This window comes from Mobula birostris, chromosome 25 (genome assembly GCF_030028105.1).
Source record: "Mobula birostris isolate sMobBir1 chromosome 25, sMobBir1.hap1, whole genome shotgun sequence".
Classification (NCBI taxonomy): domain Eukaryota; kingdom Metazoa; phylum Chordata; class Chondrichthyes; order Myliobatiformes; family Myliobatidae; genus Mobula; species Mobula birostris.
The window spans coordinates 15481857-15505966 of NC_092394.1; the positions used below are offsets into that span (position 1 = coordinate 15481857).

Genomic DNA, 24110 nt, shown 5'->3' on the forward strand with positions numbered 1-24110 from the left:
ATGACACTCATTGCCATTTTTGGAAAACTGCCTTTTCCGTAAGCTCCCTTTAGAAAGCACTGCTGTATATGGCTATTAAAACAAAAAGCTTCACGCCATCTTAAAAATTTCTTTCCCTAGGCAGTTAATCTGATCAATTTTAGAACTCCCCAACCCCCTCTATCAATGACCCCCATCACTGAACTGCAAAGACTTTAAACCACTTTTTATAATGCTGTTCACATTGAAAATCCATGCTGGCATTTTTTGTATTTATGCACATTTTATTCACTATCCGTACTTTAATTCCCAAATTTATTTTTATACCATTCATTATTCTTTATAATTGTTTGAAGCTGCTGTTTTTGTTGCATGTCCGCCAACACACCACAGCAAATTCCTAATACATGTGAATGTACATGATGAATAAGGTTGATCTTTGTTCATCCTAGGTTAGATTTACATTTATCTCAGTGCAAAACATTAGGCAGACACATGGATGAAAGGAAAATGGATGGCTACATGGGAGGGAAGGATTAGTTTGAATTTGGAATAGGTTATACGGTCAGCTCAACATCATGGGCCAAAAAGCCTTGCATATTGTGCTGTTCTGTTCTATGCTTTATGTTCTAAAACATAAAAGTTCCCATGTCACATTTGCTGTTGAAACCTTCAATCAACAAAATTAAATCTAACAGTAATTCTTGCTCCCATAAAACCGTATTTGTAGTAATGTGCACAATTTTGATCTTCTTGTTTAGGGACCAATATAGATATAATGGAGGCAGTACAGATAAGGTGTGATCCCTGGGATAATAGTCATAGTCATACCTTATTGATCTCAGGGGAAATTGGTTTTCGTCACAGTTGCACCATAAATAATTAAATAGTAATAAAACCATAAATAATTAAATAGTAATATGTAAATTATGCCAGGAAATAAGTCCAGGACCAGCCTATTGGCTCAGAGTGTCTGACCCTCCAAGGGAGGAGTTGTAAAGTTTGATGGCCACAGGCAGGAATGACTTCCTATGACGCTCTGTGTTGCATCTCGGTGGAATGAGTCTCTGGCTGAATGTACTCCTGTGCCCAACCAGTACATTATGTAGTGGATGGGAGACATTGTCCAAGATGGCATGCAACTTGTACAGCATCCTCTTTTCAGACACCACCATTAGAGAGTCCAGTTCCATCCCCACAACATCACTGGTTGTTTTATGAGGAAAGTCAAGCAGATTGGGCCCATACTCATCTGTAGTTTAGAAGAATGAAAGTTGACTTTCTTGAAACTTACTAGTCCTTGAGGGATCTTGACAGGGCAAGTGTTTAGATGATACCCGGGCAATTTAATGATTTGAAAATTTCTAAAATAGAAAACACCAAAAGGCTTAAATTGCATTCTTAATCCTCTGTACCAGTGAGTCCTACTCTCCGCCTCTGTTAGTTACTCATCCTATTCCTAATGGAATCAGGAATTACTTTGAATCAGGAGGATATTCAGCCCTAAAACGTCAACAGTTCATTCATTTCCAGGGATGCTGCCTGACCTGCTGAGCTCCTCCAGCATTTTGTGTGTGTGGCTTTGGATTTCCAGCATCTGCAGAATTTCTAGTGCTTAAATATTTGTTGGTTCCTAGCACAGCACCGCCACCAGTCTCATTATAAAAATTAAGAGATTCCGCAGATGGTGGAAATCCAAAGCAACACACACACATACACAAAAATGCTGGAGGAACTCAGTAGGTCAGGCAGCACACATGGAAGTAAATAAACAGTTAACATTTCAAGCTGAGACCCATATTCAGGACTGGAAAGGAAGGGGGAAGACGCTAGAATAAAAAGGTGGTGGGGAGGGGAAGGACGATAGCTGGGTGATAGGTAAACAGCTGGAGAGGAGAGAATCTGATAGAAGAGGAAAGTGAACCATGGGAGAAAAGGGAGGGGGAAACCTAGGAAGAGGTGATTTTTTTTAATCTCAAAATATATTTTATTCAAAAATAAATATATACAATAAACCATTCAATAACTTTCCATCCTTTACATACGTTTCCATTATAGCCAGTACTTATCCGTATTTATAGCCACCCATGTGGCACTCCAGTAGTTCAGCTTACCATATCATTGTTGAGGGGTATACTCCCCGCCCCCCGACCCCTCCCACTCCCACGGGTGGAGAAACCTATACTGTGGTCCTTCCCCACCGGGCCCTTGCGGTGGCTGCACCGAGTTTCAGTGCGTCCCTCAGCACGTACTCCTGCAGCCGAGAATGTGCCAGTTGGCAGCATTCTCCCACGGACATCTCCATGTGCTGGTAGATCATCAAGTTTCGGGCCGACCAAAGAGCGTCTTTCGCCGAGTTGATGATCTGCCAGCAGCACCGGATGTTGGTCTCCGTGTGCGTCCCCGGGAACAGCCCGTAGATCAGAGAGTCCTCTGTTACGCAGCTGCTGGGGATGAAACATGACACTAGCCTGTCCATCCTCCTCCACACCCTCTCTGCAAACTGACAGTGTGCAAAGAGGTGGGTCACAGACTCCTCCTCACTGCAGTCCTCCCGTGGGCAGTGAGGTGCGGAGATGATGTTCTGGGCGTACAGGAGGGCTCTGACTGGGAGGGCCCCTCTCACCACCAGCCAGGCGAGGTCTTGGTGCCTGTTGGTGAGATCTGGTGATGAGGCATTTTGCCAGATGAACTGGACGGTCTGCTCAGGGAACCACCCCACTGTGTCCATCACGTCCTTCTCCTGCAGTGCCTGCAGGACACTACTTGCTGACCACTGCCTGATGGCCCTGTGGTCAAAGGCGTTCTCCTGGAAGAACTTTTCTACGTAGGACAGGTATGCCGGCAACGACCAGCTGACTGGGGCATTGCACGGGAGTGGGGCCAGACCCATCCTTCGTAGCCAGGGCGACAGGTAGAACCTGGGCACATAGTGGTACTTGGTGCCCACATACCTGGGTTCTACACACAACCTGATGCAGCCACATACGAAGCTGGCCATCAGGGTGAGGGTGACATTGGGGATGTTCTTGCCCCCGTTGTCCAGGGACTTGTGCATGACGGTCCATCTCACGGACCTAGGAAGAGGTGATATGCAGGTAAGAAGAGATAAGAGGCTAGAGTGGGGAATGGAAACACAGCAATTCTAATTTTCTCTTGAGATTTCACCTTTTCAGATCATACAAGCGACAATTACGTGAAGCAAAACACGCTAATGAATTCAGCCAGATACAAAGTACTTCATCAAAGATGTCACGGTGCAACATAAATCAGAGCTATCAACAGTTCTTGGCAATTTGTGGTGCCTCAGGCAAAAGTGGTTGCTAATGGCTGTGCTTTATCCAATGGCGTACATGGAAAAGTGGTTGCAAAGATTTTGTAAAGGGAGAAAAGCAATCCCGAAGAATTAGCACATCAATACAGGCCTTCTCACCACTTTACAGAATTTAAAGGCATTCATGAAAAATTTAACAGCCGACCTCACACTTGCTCCCATTCAGTCATGGCAGACACTTGTTAGGCACGGGATTCTGTACCCAGACAGTGCCTGTCAAACAGATTGCAGGTGGGAAAAATTTTACATTTTTGTTCACATTTAACACAAAGGTCATGACCTCTACATGAACATTATGATATCTTCATTGCACTTCAAAAACAGAAAAAAATCCTTTAATAGCATTCATTTGTCTTCTGTAAGATAGTGCAGTACAGGCAATTGGTGACTACATGTCAATGCATCCTTACAACTGAATATTTCTTGCAACACTATTCATCCCCCTAGATGTCTACATTCTTCCAATTTTGACCTCTTGAGAAATCCCAATTTTAATTGTTCTTTTATCATCAGGCACTCGGTGGCCAAATCCCCGAAGCTCCAGAATTCTGCCCCCAAACATCTCCAATTCTTTCCCTTTTCTTCCTCCTTCAAGAAATCTTTCAAAACCCAAATGGTTTTGGTTCAGATTTTGTTAACAGTTGTTAAGCACCTAAACAACACAATATTTTCCAGTGTTTATAATTACAAGTTGTGGTCAATGTTATAAGAATTATCCTCAGAATGAGCTGCCATTTCATAGATATAATGACTGGGGGCAGATGGGGAATGGAGAGTGCCAGGAACGTTTAAGCACCAGGTCGGATTGAAAAAATCCCCGTGTTGGGGCTCACAGCAAGAGACGGATTAGTGTTCAGTTCACTGCTTGGTGAGATTCACTCATCTCTGCTCTGAAATGAGGCTGCTGTCTCCAACCAACAGGCTCCTGGACCAGCTACAGCAATGAACTGGCTTTGTGGCTGTGTACACACTTTTATGAACTTTAGTTCTGAACGTTATTGGCTTACCTCTCTATCATTGTGCAATTTGTTCTTTTTTTTGGACATTGCATGTTTGACTGTCTTTTTTTTAAATGGTTTCTATTAGGTTTCTTTGTTTTGTGGCTGCCTAAATGGAGATGTATCTCAAGGTTGAATTAGTATACATACTTTGATAATAAATATACTTCAAACATATTTCTCTAGCTATGCTGTCAAAGATTGAGTTCCCTTCTGTGAGGGGATCCAGGAGTGCCTCTATTAACTGTCTGAAGAGAGACAGAGAGAGAGTTATTTACCACCAATATGTTGTTTTTGAAAAGAGAGAGAGAGAGACGAAGATTAACGGTTGGACTGTCACTTTAAGGCATTGGAAGTAACTTTGGATTTCTACTGAGTTGGGTTTGGAGACAGCACCGAGCAGCTTGAAAGTTGTTATGGTGATCGACAGGACATTATTGATGTTACTTTCAAGGACTTGTTGCCTGCTTGCATTTCTTTGCAGACAAGGAAGGAGGGACTCTTTGAATGACAGGTGATGCTCAGCACAGAGAAATAAATAGGTCAGATGATACGGACCTCAGACACATGATCTGGACACTGAATGAGAGTTGTTGTGCCCACAGAGAAAGTGGGTTTTGGAGGATCGATTAGGCGGATCGATTCCAAATTGCTATTCCAGTGAAGGAGAAGGGGTTGATTGGTGGGGAGTTGTCTATGTGTCAACCCTTGCTCGGGTGATAGCTCCACCACAGGAAAACCGGTCCCCCTGGGTAAAAGTCACAGTCGGTGACTTGTGAAGGCTTTCGGAGGATGACAAGAAGACCGACGGCAACAGCTCACATGAAGACTCAACTCACTCTCTCTCTATCACTATTCAACTAAATACCACGAACTAAACTGAACTGAACTTTACTCAACATCGTAAGACTGTATCTTTTTACCCCTAGACTTAAAGAAGCTTGGTTTTCATACATATATATTCCACGCTTACTTTTATATATAATCATTGCTAACCTGTGTGATTTATTTACACTGATATTACTGTATTGCGTAGTTACTAATAAATATTAGCAGATTATACCAAAGTGGTTTCTATTTCTGCTGGTTTCTTTATCCCCGTCACGGGGTACCTGACACTTCAAACACACTGACACTTAGTTTCTCACTTGCCTTTCAATACATTATATGTAACTGGCTCTCCAAGTTCGAGGGATTCAAGCGCCTTTTTCCACACATGGTGCCCTCGGGATTATAGTACCCACAGATATCACTCAGACTGCTGATTCATTTGCCCATAAGACAATTTCTATAGTGAATGACCACAAGAAAATGAACTTCAGGACAGTGTAATTATATGTGCTAAATGTGCCTTGTGCTGTGTATGACTGTTGTACTGTGTTTTGCACCTTGCTTCCAGAGGAACACTGTTTTGTTTTGGCTGTATTCATGTACGGTTCAATGACAATTAAACTTGAACTTTTATATGGTGACATATACAGTACTGTGCAAAACTCTTAGGCACCCTGGAATGGTACAGCCTCCACCGAGACCTGATCTCAATATCATCTAGGCTGTCTGGCATTATCTGGAGAGACAAAAGCAAGCAAGACAACCAAAGTCTTCAGAAGAACTGTGGCAAGCTCTCCAAGATGCTTAGAACAACCTACCAGTTGATTTTCTTATAAAACTGCATGACAGTCTACCTGAGAGAATTGACGCAGTTTTAAAGGCAAAGGATGGTCACACCAAATATTGATTCGACTTAGTTTTATTTTTACTGTTTACTGATCTTTATAGTAACTTTTTTTGATATTTAGAAACTCTTCATTTCATTATTTTTGAAAAGATCTTGGCTTTGCAGAAGTTTTCTTTACATGTGGCTAAGACTTTTGCAAAGTACTGTACATACTTTGATAATAAGTTTACTTTGAACAGATGACAAAGGAGCAGAATTTGGCCATTCAGCCCATCAAGTCAGCTCTACCATTCCATCATGGCTGATTTATTATCCCTCTCAACCCCATTCTCCTGCCTTCTCCCCGTAACCTTTGACACCCTTACTAATCAAAAAGCTATCAACCTCCGCCTTAAATATACCCAATGACTTAGCCTCCTCGGTCATCTGGGTCAATGAATTCCACAGATTCACCCTCTATCTAAAGAAATTCCTCCTCATTTTTGTGTTAAAGGGACATGCTTGTATTTTGAGGCTGTGCCTTCTGGTCCTGGGCTCCCTCACTACAGGAAGCCTTCTCTCCATGTTCACCCTATCAAGGCCTTTCAATATTTGGGCAACACACATCAAAGTTGCTGGTGAATGCAGCAGGCCAGGCAGCATCTCTAGGAAGAGGTACAGTCGACGTTTCAGGCCGAGACTCTTCGTCAGGACTAACTGAAGGAAGAGCTAGTAAGAGATTTGAAAGTGGGAGGGGGAGGGGGAGATCCAAAATGATAGGAGAAGACAGGAGGTGGGGGGATGGAGCCAAGAGCTGGACAGGTGATTGGCAAAAGGGATATGAGAGGATCATGGGACAGGAGGACCAGGGAGAAAGAAAAGGGGAAGGGGGGGGAAAACCCAGAGGATGGGCAAGGGGTATAGTGAGGGGGACAGAGGGAGAAAAAGGAGAGAGAGAGAAAGAATGTGTGTATATAAATAAATAACGGATGGGGTACGAGGGGGAGGTGGGGCATTAGCGGAAGTTAGAGAAGTCAATGTTCATGCCATCAGGTTGGAGGCTACCCAGACGGAATATAAGGTGTTGTTCCTCCAACCTGAGTGTGGCTTCATCTTTACAGTAGAGGAGGCCGTGGATAGACATGTCAGAATGAACATCTGCAGAATTCCTCGTGTTTACGCTTTCAATATTTGGTATGTTTCAATGATCTCCCCTCCCTGCCTCCCCCCCACTAACTCCAATCTTCTAAACTCCAGTGAGCACGTGCCCATAGCCGTGAAAATGCTCCTCATATGCTAATGCTTTCATTCCTAAGATCATCCTTTGGACTCTCTCCAATGCCAGCAGATTCTTTCTTGGACAAGGGGCCTAAACTGCTCACAATACTCCAAGTGCAGTCTGACCAATGCCTTGTAAAGCTTCATTATAGCACTCTGTCATCCAGACAGAACTCTAACAGGTATACACATTTATGAATGACATTCACACTCACGTTATGTGCTCCTGTATCAAGGACCTGGACATGGATCTCTGCCCTCCACAGGCTCAGTGTGGAAAGTGTACTTGGAGATTCAGTCGTTCAAAAGAGCAATCACTGGATTTCTGAGTGTTGAGAGTGCTAGAAAATGGCTCTGGGGCAGATGATCAGCCATAATCATAATGAATGGTGAGGCAGCTGGAAGGGCTAGATCTACTCCCGGGGGGTGGCTTCATTGAGCACCTCTGCTCCATCCACCAAAAGTGTAACTTCCTGGTGGCCAAACGTTCGAATTCCGATTCACACTCCCATTCCAACATGTCGGTCTATGTCCTCCTTTCGTGCCACAATGAGGCACCCTCACGGTGGAGAAGCAACACCTTATAATCCATCTGGGTAGCCTCCAACCTGATGGCATGAATATCCATTTCTCCTCCAGTAAAAAAAAATCCTCCTCCTCCCCCTTCCATTCCTCACTCTGGCCTCTTTTCTCACCTGCCTATCACCTCCCCCCATTTCCTCTCCTCCTTCCCTTTCTCCTACGGTCAACTCTGCTTTCCTTTAAGATTACTTCTTCGTCAGCCCTTTAGCTTTCCTACCCACCTGGCTTCACCTGTCACCTTCTAGCTACCCTCCTTCCCTTCCCCCAATTCTTTATTCTGGCATCTTCCCCCTTCCTTTCCATTCCTGAAGGGTCTCAGCCTGAAACATCAACTGTTTATTCATTTCCATAGACTGTACCTGGGCTGCTGAGTTCCTCCAGCATTTGTGTGTGTGGCCCTGGATTTTTTGTTTTTAGATCTACTCCTGTTCCTATACTTACATTTTTACTGCTGGTTCAGTCCTGGAGGTTTTCATTTACACCTCTTAGGCTTGTACTTAGAGAAAATGAGATATTAAGCACAATTTGAAGGACAGTAGAGACCTGCAGTTCTCACAATACTTTGACAGGTGAGCCAACAATATTATCTAGTCACTCATCACCTTCCTCTCTGTGGGATCTTTCTGTGAGGAAATTGGCTCTCCTGCAGTTATTTGGGGAAATTCATCGCCCGAGCAAATGTCATCTTCATAGAGGACACTACAAAAACCTTCTCAACCTACACAATAGTTTCACACTTAGTAGATGTAAAATTGTAGATAGGATGATTTTAATTTTAAGTTGCATTGGACAGGGACAACCCTTAAAGGGTAATGGTCATTTCTTGGTTTATATTGTCTAAAGGCCAGTGAGTCAAACATATAGCGGGAAGAGTAAAAACACAAAGGAGCGTTTGATTGCTCTGGGTCATTGAAGGGAGATCTTATTGAAACCTATTGAATATTCAAAGGCCTAGATAGATTGGACGCAGAGAGGATGAGTCTACGACCAGGAGGCACAGTCACAGAGTAGAAGGATGATACTTTAGAATGGAGATGAGGAGGAACTTCTTTAGCCAGAGGTTAGTGAATCTGTGGAAGGCAAGTCATTGGGTATATTCAAAGCAGAGGTTGATAGGTTCTTGATTAGTGAGGGCATCAAGGCTATGGGGAGAAGGCAGGAGAATGGAGTTGAGGGGGATAATAAATCAGCCATAATTGAATGGCAGAGTAGATTTGATGGGCTGAATAGCCTATTTCCACATATGTCTTCTGATCTTAATGAATACACAGGGCTGTTTCTGAAGCATCTACACTGTTCCCTATTAGTTACTCAATGTGAAGTAATGGCACTGAAAATGCATCCCTCTGCTTTCTGAGAACAACTGCATTGAAATGGCAGACAGACTTCTTTCAATGTGACTTCAACTGAGTGATGGTTGTGGGTCCATGACTTAGAACAACCTTTTTTAACTGTTGGCAGAAAGACTCGAATGCAGCGCAGCCCTCTGAGATGATGACATTCTTTCTCTGAAGGATGCAAACATCTTTACAGTTTCTCATAGATCAGACTCCGCGGTATAACGAGCCATCACTCAGTAGATAATTGACAATAAGTTGGTGCTTCCACTCAGAAAGGGAAACAAAGACCATTAAGGAACATATTCTCAATTAGTGGAAAGCCTTGTACTTGACCTTTAAAAAGCTCTATTGATGCCACATGATTTCAAAGTATAAATGTGACAGGTCCTACATAACCCGAAACCTTCAGGGTAGGGAATCTTTGCCTTTGCTTAATAGGTTTTAACGGAGACAATTCACACAATAGTTTTACACTTAGTAGACGTAAAATTGTAGATATGATTACTTTAATTTTAAATTACTTCAGACAGGAGCAGCAGTATAGGTTGAGTATCCATTATCTGAAAATCCAACATCCGAAAACCTCCGAAATCTGAAGTTTTTTTTTGAGTGCTAGACATGGCGTCACAAATGGAAAATTCCACAAGGCACTGGGAAGATTCCCAGGTGATGTGCAAGTCTCTGCGCACCACAGACAGTTCTGAGAAGTCACTTCACATACAGTACTATGCAAAAGTCTAAGACACTTGTATATATAGATAGGGTGCCCAAGACCTTTGAACAGTACTGTATTTGTCAACGTGGAGCAATCTGGCAAGAGCAAAGGATGTTGGGAAAGGTGAGCGCCATGGGTGGAGTGTATGTTAGGTGGCAAAGGAGTGCCAGGTGCGAAGGTGGGGCGGTTGGCATAGGTGCAGGCACACCCAGCTCTGAAATATCAAGCAAGGTCAATTGATTCTGAACAATTGGTTTATTGATCATTACAGGACGTCTCTTCCTGCTCCCTTCCCTCTCCCTTCCCCTTTCCACAACCATGTCCCCTTCCCACTCTCCACAACAGAGACCCATATTAGAATCAGGCTTATCATCACTCACATTTATCATGAAATCTGTTTTTTGTGGCAGCAGCACAGCGTAATACATAAAGGCCCTACAGCACTGTACAAAATTCTTAGGCACCCTAACTATATGAGCCTAAGACTTTGGTACAGTACTGTATATAATGAAAAGTTAATGAAAGATATCAAAACACTGAATAAGATGAAATATGAAGATCTCGATTGTGTATTTAAGGAGTGGATTCGTCAATGTTGGAGCAACCATATGCCACTTAATGGTATGCTGATTATGAAACAGGCAAAGTTCTATCACAATAAACTGAAAATTGAAGGCAAGTGTGAATATTCAGCAGGCTGATTGTCGAAATTTAAGAAAAGGCACGATATTAAATTTTCCAAATGTCTGCTGATCACAAAGCAACAGAGAAATTCATTGATGAGTTTGCCAAGATCGTCGCAGATGAAAATCTAACACCAGAACAAGTCTACAATGCTGAATTTTTTTTAGGTTTTACGTAAGATATTTAAACAATTCTGGATCCGCACAGCCACGCTTCCACGGATCCCATACCTCATGACTATCTAGAATATATGACCCTACCAGAGGGAACATTGTCAAGTGCCTTGCTAAAAAGAACGTACACCACATCCACTACTCTACCTTCAATTTCTTCTGTCATCTCCTTGAAAAATTCTAGCTCATGAGGCAAGACCTGCCACTCACAAAGCTATACCGACTGTCCCAAGTGGCATTTTAATCTCACTTCACAATCCAACATGTCAGTCCCAGTGGTCATCCATTTTAATTCCACTTCCCATTCCCATGTGTCTGTCCATGGTCTCCTCTACTGTCACATTGAAGCCATACTCAGGTTGGAGGAGCAACACCTTATATTCCATCAGGGTAGCCTCCAACCTGATGGTACAGACATCAAATTCTCATACATTTGTTAATGCCCCCCCTTCACCATTCCCATTTCCCTCTCTCACCTCATCTCCCTATCTGCCTATCACCTCCCTCTGGTGCTCCTCCCCCTTTTCTTTTTACTATTGCCTTCTGTCCTCTCCTGTCACATTCCCCCTTCTCCAGCCCTGCATCTCTTTCCAATCAACTTTCCAGCTCCTTATTTCACCCCTCCCGGTTTCACCGATCACCTTGCAGTTCTTGCTTCCCTCCCTCCAATTTCTTACTCTGACTCCTCATCTTTTTCTCCCCCAGTCCCAATGAAGAGTCTCAGCCTGAAACATCAACTGTATTCTTTTCCACAGATGCTGCCTGGCTGTTGAGTTCCTCCAGCATTTTGTGTGTGTTGATCACATTGTGTCTCTTCGCATTGAGCCAAGGAAGCTTCAACACCAACCCCATTCAACAAGTCAACGGAAGAACAGCATTCCACAAAACACAACTCTCCCTCACTGCCACACTACAACCAGGTGCAGGAGTATAAATTTACAGCTATTTATAGTGGTTCCTCCTGATTTTTATGGGGTGAACATGTGTTCATGGGTGTATAATCAATACGTAATTTTTTTGTTTGTGGGAAGAAACATGTTCCTGCTTGATAGTGTCTTGTGCATTCACCTGACCAAGGTTTGGTTATAGAAACTAATTTTGGTGGATAAATTGATCTTTGGGCTTCCTGTGGGAGGGTAGGGGTGGTGGGTGTGGTGGGATTGGCTGGCAGATATACCTGCTTCTGCGTGTGGAGTCCACTGATTTCAAACATCTAGAGGAGAATATAGCTGGCAATCAATATTCTTCTATACATATTTTACCAAAATTTTTTTCTTCTTTGGACTTTGGGTATGAAAGCAAAACAAATGGCATAAGATTATAAATAGCACAGGAGAGATTAATAATGAACATCTGATATTTTGGACTCGGAGCCAATGTGGCTTCCTGAAGGCAGCCATAGAGTGGGAACTGAGTCCCCATCCATCTGATCTAAATGTGAAAGACTTCCAACCAAGTCATAGGAACAGACCAAGGGAATCAACCATTAGAGCGCTGAAAAAATTAGAAGACCCTTCACATGCTAACGTTAATCATATCAGAACAAGAAAGAGGATTTGAAGGGATCAACAAAATGTATCTTTTTACAATAAGATGCAATGGCTTGGGTAAGATCCACAAGAGAAAGTGGGTGTAGCAAACATCAATTTCTGATGATTAATGGATCGTTAATGTACAGATGAAACTGGAATCCATCTAATGGTAAATGCACTCAGCCATTAAGTTTTCCCTTAGAAGAATAAATCTCCATTTGGGTTTATATTGTGCTACTTGAATTCCAATTTCAATGTAATGAATGAAAACAAGTAGTACAGCTTATTTCCTTTTCTCAGTCAAACCATCTTACACCCAAACCACAGGCCCATTGCCAACTTGGGTGAGATCAAGTTGCCTTATGTACAGTTCCACTCTGGACAGCTGCATTTATCCGAACCATTGGTTAACAGTAGCAAACTGAATCTCAGCAACAATGCCCTAACTGGTCAGATAGGATTTTGGTTTGTTTTGGCAGTGTTGTAGGAGAGACCCATCAGCTATTAAAGCAACACACACAAAATGCTGGAGAAAATTGGCAGGTCTGGCAATGAAGAAGAGGGAAGGCACAGCAGGGGTAGTATTTTACCAGAAGTTGAAGAAATCTATGTTGAAACCATCTGGTTGGAGGCTACCTAGAAGGAATAAGAAGTGTTGACCTAGACAGAATATAAGCTATTAAAATAACATTTTTTAAAAAATACTTTATTTTCAAAATTGTCAAAAAAAAACAATGAAATCAACAAAAACATACCAGCTCAGACATGTATAAAAAAGAAATAAGCAAAAAAAAAGGGACATAACATTAGAGGGATGCCTATTGTACAAAGTGTTCAAAAATACTAAACATTAAATCTCAAATGAGGGCCGTGAGAAATCAGCTGGGGGAAATTGCTCATCCAGCCCCGGCCTCATCCAGGTAGTCAAGAAATGGATCCCAGATAGCCAAAAATTTTTTAATTGAATTGGTTCTCAAGAATCTAAGTTTCTCCATCTGTATGACTGAGATCATATCAGCCATCCATCTCCGAAAGGATTGGATGTTTACTGAACGAGTTTCAAAATTTTTGTTTGCTGAACAAGCTTCAGTTGTATACAAAGATTAGCATTATTTGTCACATGCACATCGAAATATACAGTGAAAGGCATGTTTTGCCTCAAATCAATGAGGATTGTGCCGGGAAGCCTGCAGGTGGCGCCACACTTTATGCGCCTGCCCACAACTCATGAACCCGAACCAAACGTCTTTGGAATGACAGAGGAAATGGTTACGGGGAGATTGTACAAACTCCTTACAGGCAGCAGCGGGAATTGAACCCCCATCGGCGATGGCTGGCACTTTCATAGCGTTACTCTAGCTGCTACAGGGTACTGCAAGGTCACGCTGGCAGATAAACCGTGAAGTCACAGAACAGCTAAACCACCGAGAAGTTTTCTGTGCAAATGGATGAAGCCTCAGTGAACTGTCACTAACACATTCACTCTGATTCAGTCGCACATGCTTTTTTCTTGCTTGACTGCAGGCACAAGGAAAATCGTTCAGCTCCGAATAATACAACTGAACACCCAGCATCTGCAGAGCCACATCCTTTCTATAAAGACCTACTTACAGTTATCTTGAACTGTAATAAATAATGCATATTGTGCAATGCCTGAGATTAAGTGGAAGATGAACTTGGCCAACATTTGCCATGTGTGCATTACAGCATCTTTCTCAACCATGAAATAAGATACATAAAATTCTTTACTATGTATTATCTTTTATACCTGTGTAGTAAAGAGATGCCATCATTTACAGTGTCTTTCAGAAACATCTGTCATTTAAAAACTATCCATGCACATGCATCTGCTCATCTCAAATCTCTGGACTGGGACTTGAACACAGAATTGACAGGCTCCAGGGGTGAAAGCACCATCAACTGAGCAATTATTGATAGGATGAAATCAGGCTTCCACAGCTTGGTGATGGCAGCCAGTGATTAAACCTGAGCCCAAGAAAAGGCAGAGAGAAGTGAATACATTCCTAATCGGAAAGCTGCAGTTCCTCGTCTCCTTCAGCATTTGGCTAATTGGTACAGTATTGCGATCCCAGATGTCCTGTTAGACTGAGAGAGCCAAGCAATCTAATCAGGTATAAAAGCACAAAAGGTAGAAGAGAAATAAAAGGCAAAGCAGCCATCTTCTGTGGTGCTAAATCTGATTCCGGTTGAAGGGATGGCTTATTCACAAATATAGAAACACTAAAGGGTTGCACATTCGTGACTATTACAGAAACTATCATGATGCCAGCACCAGGTTAGCATCAAGATAAGCTAATTCCACAGCACAGCTTTATGGACCTGAATAAGAATGTCAGGTAATCAAAGGTTTGCCCATTACTGCCTCTGTGCCCGAGCTCCCATGTCTTAGTTAGTTGGACCATTTTGCTTTACTTTTGGAATGCCCCCCTGCGTACATTCTACACAGAGGAAGGGGAAAATTAGTTATATTTGGATTCATTTATGTATCACATGTACAGCACTGTGCACATAAATATATAGCTAGGATGCCCAAGACCTTATCACAGTATGGTGTTTGTCAACGTGGAGCTTAGAGCGAGAATATAAATCTGGTGGGAGCAAAGGATGTTGGGAATGGCGAGTGTGGAGCACCACAGGAGGGGTGTGGGACAGGTGGCAGAGAAGGAGAGGGGGTGGTGGTGGCTAGAGTGCAGACACACCCAGCCCTGAGACACCAGGCAAGGTCATTTGACCTCAGGCAGTTGAAGAAGTTTGGTAGGGGTCCCAAATTCTAAGAACTTTCTACAGGGGTACAATTGAGAGCACCCTGACTGGCCGCATCACTACCTGGTATGGGAACTATACTCTGCAGAGAGTGGTGCGGACAGCCCAGCGCATCTGTAGATGTGAACTTCCCACTATTCAGGACATTTACAAAGACAGGTGGGTAAGAAGGGCCTGAAGGATCATTTGGGACCCGAGTCACCCCAACCACAAACTGTTCCAGCTGTTACCATCTGGGAAATAGTACTGCAGCATAAAAGCCAGGACCAACAGGAGCCGGGACAGCTCCTTCCACCAAGCCATCAGACTGATTAATTCACACTGATACAACTGTATTTTGATGATATATTGACCATCCTGTTGTACATAATATTTATTATAAATTACACATTGCACACTTAGACAGAGATGTAACATAAAGACTTTACTCCTCTTGTATATAAAGGATGTACATAATAAAGTCAATTCAATTCAATTCCAAATTAGTTAATTGATCATTACAGAACATCTCTCTGCTGCTTCCTGCTCCCTCCCCTCTCCCTTCCCCTTTTCCCCAACCATGATTCCCCTCTCCCTGCCCCCTTGCCACTCTCAGTGCACAATAGAGACCCCTATCAGAATCAGGTTTATCATCACTCACATATATCATGAAATTAGTTTCTTTTTTTGTGACTGCAGTACAATGCAATACATAAAATTACGACAGTACTGTGCAAAAGCCTTAGGCGTGCTGTAAATCTAAGACTTCAGCACAGCACTATCCATCAAAACATACACCGTGAAATGTAGCATTTGTGTTCACAACAAACACAACCCAAGGAGGTGCTGCAGCCAGCCGGCATGCATTCCGGCAGCAACACAGCATACCCACAACGTGGAACAGAACAACACAAGCAGCAACAACAGCACAACAACGAAACAAGACAACAGCAGCAATACGAGTCCCTTTCGAACTCAGACACATACACAGGAGCCTCCCACCCCAGGACAGGCTGCCTCCCAGCAGATTCGTGGACTTGCAGGCATCAGTCCTCTGGCTTCCAGACCAGGCTTTTGACTATCAAGCCCTGATCTTTGGTATGGACCTCAAGACTTGCCAATGATGGGACCCCCCCCCCCCAAACTTCAGGCCTTGAGCTCTAGACTCGCAAGGACCTCTGACGTCATGACTCACTGCCCTGGGGGTTCCACTGGCCCTTGTGCCTCCTGCCCGCTTGGACCTCCAATCCCTGGACCCACCAACCTGGAGGAGAACTCGTCTACCTGGGCAGTCACCAGCATGCATCCACAAAGCTCACCAGCCTGGGTCACTGACAACAGGGATCACTGGTCTTTGTCCACAGTCTTGCCAACTTGACATCTGCCTACAGGGATCGCTAGCCTTTTACTGTGCAGGGTTCGGGCTGGACGCCAGCTTGACCTCTAACTCCCCCTTATCCCCGCCCCTAAGCCTTAACCTGACCCCCAACTCCCCGTGCTGTCCCCTAAACTATCCCTTCAGACCTTAATCCACATGGAGGTAGTTGTCCTAGTGACTACCATCAACTCTGTTGATCGAAGCAAATTACAACTAAATAACTGGTACTAACTAAATACTAATAACTATAACTTAAGCAACACACACAAAATGCACTAAACTGCTGTCACAAAATAAATTTCATGACATATGTTAGTAATAATAAAAACCGGATTCTATTTCTGATTCTGAAAATTGTCCTGAAGATGCCTTCAAGGTTAACATCCCATGTGCTCTGACAAGAAGCCTAAAGGGATAAGTAAGTTAGGAAATTAAATGTAAGGAAAGCCCAAAATCCAAAGGAAGACACCAATCATCCCGAATGCTGATGAGTGGCCTCACTCCAGAGGGGGAGAAATCAAATGGAGCAGTGATCAGTGTTAGGGGATAGGATTGCACAGCAGGTGGATCAACTTGTAATTCACAATCACCAATAAAAGAACTGTTATGTTTCTACCTTACGACCATAAGATGTAGGAGCAGAAATTGGGCCATTCATCCCATCATGGCTGATTTATTATTGCTCTCAATCCCATTCTCTTGCCTTCTCCCCATAACCTTTGACATCCTGACTAATTAAGAACCTATCAACCTCTGCTTTAAACATACCCAATGACTTGGTCTTCACAACCATCTGTGGAAATGGATTCCACAGATTCACCACCCTCTGGCTAAAGAAATTCCTCCTTATCTCCGTATTAAGTGGATATCCATCTGTTCTGAGGCTGGTCCTAGGTTCCCCTACCATGGGAAACATCCTTTCCACACCTACTCTATCTAGGCCTTTCAATATTCTGTAGATTTCAATAAGCTCTCTTCCTCATTCCTCTAAGTTCCAGTGAGTGAAGGCCCAGAGCCACCAGCATCTGGTGCACCTTTCATATCAGTCTTGTGTACCTGCTCTGGACCTTTTCCAATGCCAGCACATCTTCTTTTATACAAAAGGCCCAAAACTGCTCATGGTACTCCAGGTGTGGTCTGACCAAAGCCTCATAAAACCTCCGCATTACATCTAGCTCTTATATATTAAAAAATTTGAGAAGTAAATATGAATGAATTGTGCAATGAGTTCAGGCAGGGTTTTCACACTAAAAATAATGCAGCATGTTTTAAATAAGTGACTTTCTATTGAGTTTATTGATTTATTTATTGAGATACAGCACAGAATAGGCTCTTCCAGCCCTTCAAGCTGCCTTGCCCAGCAACCCCTGGTATAACCCTAACCCTAACCAAGCGGAGTCCACTGCCAAGAAGGCCCACCAGAGCCTTTACTTCCTGAGAAAGCTAGAGAAATTTGGCCTGTCCCTAAAACCCTCACTAATTTTTATAGATGCACCGTAGAAAGCATTCTTCTAGGGTGCATCACAACCTGGTATGGAAGTTGTCCTGTCCAAGACTGGAAGAAGCTGCAGAAGATCGTGAACACAGCCCAGCACATCACACAAACCAATCTTCCGTCCTTGGACTCACTTTACATCGCACATTGTCGGAGCAGTGCTGCCAGGATAACCAAGGACACGACCCACCCAGCCAACACACTTTTCGTCCCTCTTCCCTCCGGGAGAAAGCTCAGGAGCTTGAAGACTCGTGCGGCCAGATTTGGGAACAGCTTCTTTCCAACTGTGATAAGACTGCTGAACGGATCCTGACCCGGATCTGGGCCATACCCACCAAATATCCAGATCTGCCTCTCGGTTTTTTTGCACTACCTTACTTTCCATTTTTCTATTTTCTACTTATGATTTATAATTTAAATTTTTAATATTTACTATTGATTTGTAATCCAGGGAGCAGGAAGCACAGAATCAAATATCGCTGTGGTGATTGTAGGTTCTAGTATCAATTGTTTGGCGACAATAAAGTATAATCAGAGGACAGTTTACAATGACCAATTAACCTACCAACCGGTACGTCTTCGGCCTGTGGGAGGAAACCGGAGCACCCGGAGGAAACCTACAGAGTCACAAGGAAAACGTACAGGCAGCGACGGGAACTGAACCCTTGTCACTCATACTGTAAAGCATTGTGCTAACCGCTGTGCTGCCTAGCCACCCAAGTTCAACTGATTGATCCTAATTTCTTGCAGGGCAGCACGTTAGAAAAATGTATTGCATATTGTGCAATGTAGATAAAACAACAGCACAATTAATATCACAAGATTTTTTTTGAATCCCACATTTTTTAGGACTACTTCTTATTTTCAAAAGCTGTTTAAAAGGTACAAATTGAACTGATGGCTGTGGTGTGTTACCAAAGTGCAAAGCAAGCCAGGGTTGGTGATTGGCTACTGTACAAGCGGACCACCAGAATCAAAGTCAATTTTTATACTCCAGTTTAGGTTACCTTAACTGAACCATACACAAAAAAAACCTTATCCAATTGATTTCTAATCCAGTGCAATTCAGACCAATTGTAGCAACTATCACTGCCACCTTATGGTCAATACAGAAGTAGAGGGAGTAGGAAGATGATCCCGACTCCACCCCAATACACCTTTTCATGTTATTGTATTAATATTATACTTTACTTAAACAAAATCTTGTACTTAGTTGCCATCTTTAAATTAGAAAAATATGCTGAATTACTTCAGATAAACTGCATTAAATAATAGTCAACAGCAACCGACAGAGATATTACAGCACATGACAGAACACTTGGCCAAATAATTTAAAAGAAGACAAAAAGCGATAGAAAGGAGAAAGGATTTAGGGTGGGAATCCAGAGTTTAAAGCAATATCGCCATTAGTGCGGAGATTAAACTCAGGAATTAATTAGGATGATTAGAGATCCAAAGATTGGGAGAGATCAAAGAGGAACATGAAGGAATAACAGCTTGGGATGATTTATAAACAAGAGAGAGAGTGTTTTAAAATTTCACGGTTTGGGTGAGAGCCCAAGAAGTCAACATGCACATGATGCATGAAACAGGAATCTTGTGAGAGTCTGGACATGGGCAGCAGCATTCAAGATGTCAAATTCCCAAAGGGAAAGATGAACACATCCAGCCAGGGATAGTGAAGGTCACAAATAACAAAAAAACCTAGTAGGTAGTTTTCTGGAGTAGATTAGCTGATGAAGGGGCAGAGTCCGATGGCGTTGAAGAGGCAGGGATCAGAGTGTTATTTAATAAAGGCCTAGAAGTGCTCATCAAGGTGGCAAGAGTGCCATTGAGGGTCAGTGTGATAGGATCTGAAGGTCGCAAGCATGGTCTTCCCAATACGTGGCCAAAGGACACTCCTGTTCCTCCAGTGGACAAGTAGTCTAGTAATTCATACAGAGTGGATGGGAACAAGAAAGAATGAAGAATGTTGCTGTGAATGTATGAAAACTGACACCGTTTTAAATAATGCGAAGGAGGGGAGTATCTAGATGAGAATTCTGATTGAGAAGTTACAGAACCTGGGCCTCCGTACCTCCCCCTGCAATTGGATCCTCGACTTCCTAACCTGAAGACCACAATCTGCACGGATTGATGATAACATATCCTCCTCACTGACACCCAACAGTGGTGCACATCAGGGGTGTGTGCTTAGCCCACTGCTCTACTCTCTATATACCCAGGACTGTGTGGCTAGGCATAGCTCAAATACCATCTATAAATTTGTTGACGATACAACCATTGTTGGTAGAATCTCAGATGGTGACGAGAGGGTGTACAGGAGTGAGATATGCCAACTAGTGGAGTGGTGCCATAACAACAACCTGGCACTCAATGTCAGTAAGATGAAAGAGCTGATTGTGGACTTCAGGAAGGGTAAGACAAAGGAACAAATACCAATCCTCATAGAAGGATCAGAAGTGGAGAGAGTGAGCAGTTTCAAGTTCCTGGGTGTCAAAATCTCTGAGGACCTAACCTGGTCCCAAGATATCGGTACAGTTATAAAGAAGGCAAGACAGCGGCTATACTTTATTAGGAGTTTGAGGAGATTTGGTATGTCAACAAATACACGCAAAAACTTCTATAGATTTACTGTGGAGAGCATTCTGACAGGCTGCATCACTGTCTGGTATGGGGGGGGGGGGACTACTGCACAGGACCAAAAGAAGCTGCAGAGGGTTATAAATCTAGTTAGCTCCATCTTGGGTACCAGCCTACAAAGTACCTGGGACAACTTCAAGCAGCGGTGTCTCAGAAAGGCAGTGTCCATTACTAGGGACCTCCAGCACCCAGGGCATGCCCTTTTCTCACTGTTACCATCAGGTAGGAGGTACAGAAGCCTGAAGGCACACACTCAGTGATTCAGGAACAGCTTCTTCCCCTCTGTCATCCGATTCCTAAATGGACATTGAACCTTCGAACACTACCTCACTTTTTAAATATATATTATTAATGTTTTTTTGCACGATTTTAATCTATTCAATATACGTAAACTGTAATTGATTTATTTTTTATTACTATTATTTTTTCTTCTGTATTATGTACTGCTGCTGCTAAGTTAACAAATTTCACGACACATGCCGGTGATAATAAACCTGATTCTGATTCTGATTCTGAGAAATGTGAAGCAAGGGAGTACCTAGATGAGAAATCGGAGGGGATGGGTCAGTGGATACAGAGAGAGAAACAATTGATTGGCCAAATCAGGGGAGATAAGAACGCAATCAATCAAATGTGGTCCCACCTACCTGGTTGGCTGTCAAAGTTAAAGTAACCTTTATTATTAAAATAAGCACATGTTACCTTATACTACTTTGAGATTCATTTTCCTGCAGGCATTTAAAAAAATAAAGAAAAACAATCGAATTCAGGAGCGCTGGTGAATGAGGATGTTCAGATTTACTGTACCAAAGGCCAGGAAAAGCAAGGAAGGACAGATTAGCTTTGTCACTCTGAACGCCTTTCGTGACATTGTTCTTTCGCTCAATGGTAGGATCAAAATGCCAAATTGGAAGCTTTCAAACGGAGATTTGCAGGAAAGCTGGAAACAAGATGCTATAGTGCACCTCAAAGGGTTAACAGAGCAGAATCAAAGGAGAAACAAATAACCCAAAAGGCAGATAAACAGATTATACAGATGGATAACTCACACCCGCCATTGTAACAAGTCCTGTCAGCTCCTGATAACTATGAACCCATTCATAACGCAGAAAATCCAATATAATAAAATCCAATCCCATTCAATCCAATTATGTATCATTCCTGTCATACGTGTAACATTTAAGTACACAACCCTGGTCCACAGAACCTTTTAAGCGACGCAGTTCTTAAATGTTCAGCACACAAGCTAATTAATCTGGTGACTTTTATGGAGAACAGTAATAGTCGTTTGAAGTCCAGTCACGTTTTGGCTAAAGGAACTATTATCTTCCTGCAAACATATTTGCCAAACCCTCTATTTTGTTTATGGTTGACTGATGATCCCGAAGCACCGTGCATCATTCCTACAAATCCAAGTGAGGTGATGATATGATTTAACATGACACATATCACTATGCTCTGAGCTTTGCCAGATCTATTGATCTGGCCTCTTTATGCTGCCTGTAAAGGGTTGCTAAATGAAGAAAAATACCTACTTTTATTCATAATTTATAGAAAATGGTAATTCAGAAATAATTATGACCCTTGGGGCAAAACCTTACAATCAAGATCCAATTGTACAAATAATAAAAATTCTGAACAATTATTTTCGTAAACCAATACTAAAGGAAGCAGATTCGGGGTTGGAAATATTAAATTTTGCTGATGTTTCGGTACAACCCCTGTATCACAGTTTTGGGTAGGATTCGTAAAGCTGAGATGCGCTCCCGCTGCAGTTGTGACCGGTCAACGATCGGGGTGAAGGACGGCGCCGCCTGTTGTTTCAAGTAAAATTACCCGGCGCAAGGCACATTTCAGGAGGAGACTAACCCTTCAGTTAACCCTTTCAACTCCGTTTGTTTGTTGTAATTTTGTCCGGGAAACGGGCCGCACAGAAAGAGGAGCGCAAGCGAACCCAAGTCCTTTAAGGGCGATAATCAATAATATGAACTGTTACTAACCACAGAGACTGACAATCCTCACTAGGACACTGGTTGTAACGACACACGAGACTCGCGACCCACTTACATTCTAGAGCTAACTACAATCGGTACACGTTACTAGAATGTAGGCTTCCAGGGAAAATTCATCACCGGGTGATTTTTCAGCTGCCACTGAGGATAGACGGTGTCAAATGAGGGCCGGGGCCATGGAACCTCCAAGACAAACAAAAGCAATCTCTTTTCCACTTTTAACCTTTAGGGACTGGGGTCGTAATTATTTTTTAAACCGAGTGCTCAAACGACGCGCATTGAGGTTGTCAGGGAAGTTAGTAGTGTAGTGCATATTGTGCTGGGGAACTAAATCTTTCAATTAGCCGCCGAGACATTGGACGTTATTTCCTCCCTCCTTTAATGTTTTCCGAACTCAGTGACATTAAACTATCCATAAATCCGTCGACGAATTGTCATTTCTGGGAAAGTGCAAACATAATATATAACATACATAAATCATTTGAGCTTGGCTTTCCCTGTTTAATTGTCACCCATTTGACTAGTGTAAAACTGTTACTAATTGTCCTGGGTTAAGTATTATATCCACGTGCCTACGTACTTTAATATATAACATCTTAAAAGGTTTGCAGTTGGTGAGGTCTTCAACAGGACAGTCTGACTTTCCAAGTAACACACATATTGCAACTGGTGAATATAACTTTTCCCCTGTCTTCCGACAGACCCCCATCAGCAGCCCCTCCGTAATGGTTTACCTGCCAGGACCCCGACGGGATGTCAGCGAAGCTCCCGAGGCTGCCGAAAGTGTAACAGTTGTAGACGGCCTCCGAGCAATGCCAGAGCAGCCCGAAGCTCACCGAGTCCTTGCCTTGCTCCTTGACGATCCAGGCGGGCGAGATTATGCTGAAGCTGCACACCGCCACCAGGCAAGAGGAGAGCAGGACCCAGAGGCAGCCCACACCCGACCACATCCTTTGGACTTGGGGCAGCAGTCCGCCCGCTTGCACCTCGGCGAACCCCAGCTCGGCACCAGCGTCCTTCTTTTTGCGATCCAGCAGCGAATGCATCTGGAAGACAGCCGGGGAGGTTTCCGCGTCCTCTTTCAGCCCCCCGTCCTCACCCCGCTGCCTCCAAGTCTTCACATGAAAAGCGAGTGAGGTCAGTTTGTTAAAATGATCAGGAATTAAGCACCCGGGGCTCTGCGCGCAATGTTTGAAAATATATATTAATTATCCACAGGTTTCATTTCAGTCCTCCGAGTTGCAATCCAGTGGGGAAGCGAAGTGTGCCTGCTGTCAGTGCCGCTACTCTGCAGCTGCCCACTCTGTCTCTCTCTCTCTCTCTTTGCCGACCGAGAATGGGGAGCTTTTCACTTTGTAGCGGCAGATTGCTTTGACGCTTCCTGCTCCGTGGCTGCGTTGCTTGCCAGCGCCGCTAGGCGAAGGCAGGTGGCTGCTCCATGTGAACCAATCCCGAAGTGGCAGGCGAGGGCGGAGTCGCTCGGGGGTGGGGGCGGAAAAAAATTCACGGAGGCCAAGTGCTTGGGTTAAAGGGATGGATGAAAGATA

The 24110-nt window shown here is 43.3% G+C and overlaps 1 protein-coding gene across 1 annotated transcript in view; it reads right to left on the reverse strand.

The window, feature by feature from the left end:
* The window catches only part of LOC140187607 (LHFPL tetraspan subfamily member 7 protein), a 364864-nt gene extending 340978 nt beyond the window's left edge, over window positions 1-23886 (reverse strand). The window contains exon 1 of the mRNA XM_072243104.1: window positions 23298-23886. Within this exon, the coding sequence (XP_072099205.1) occupies window positions 23298-23609 (312 nt within the window). The 5' untranslated portion in view covers window positions 23610-23886. The remainder of the gene's footprint in view (window positions 1-23297) is intronic.
* Window positions 23887-24110: the final 224 nt, after the last annotated feature.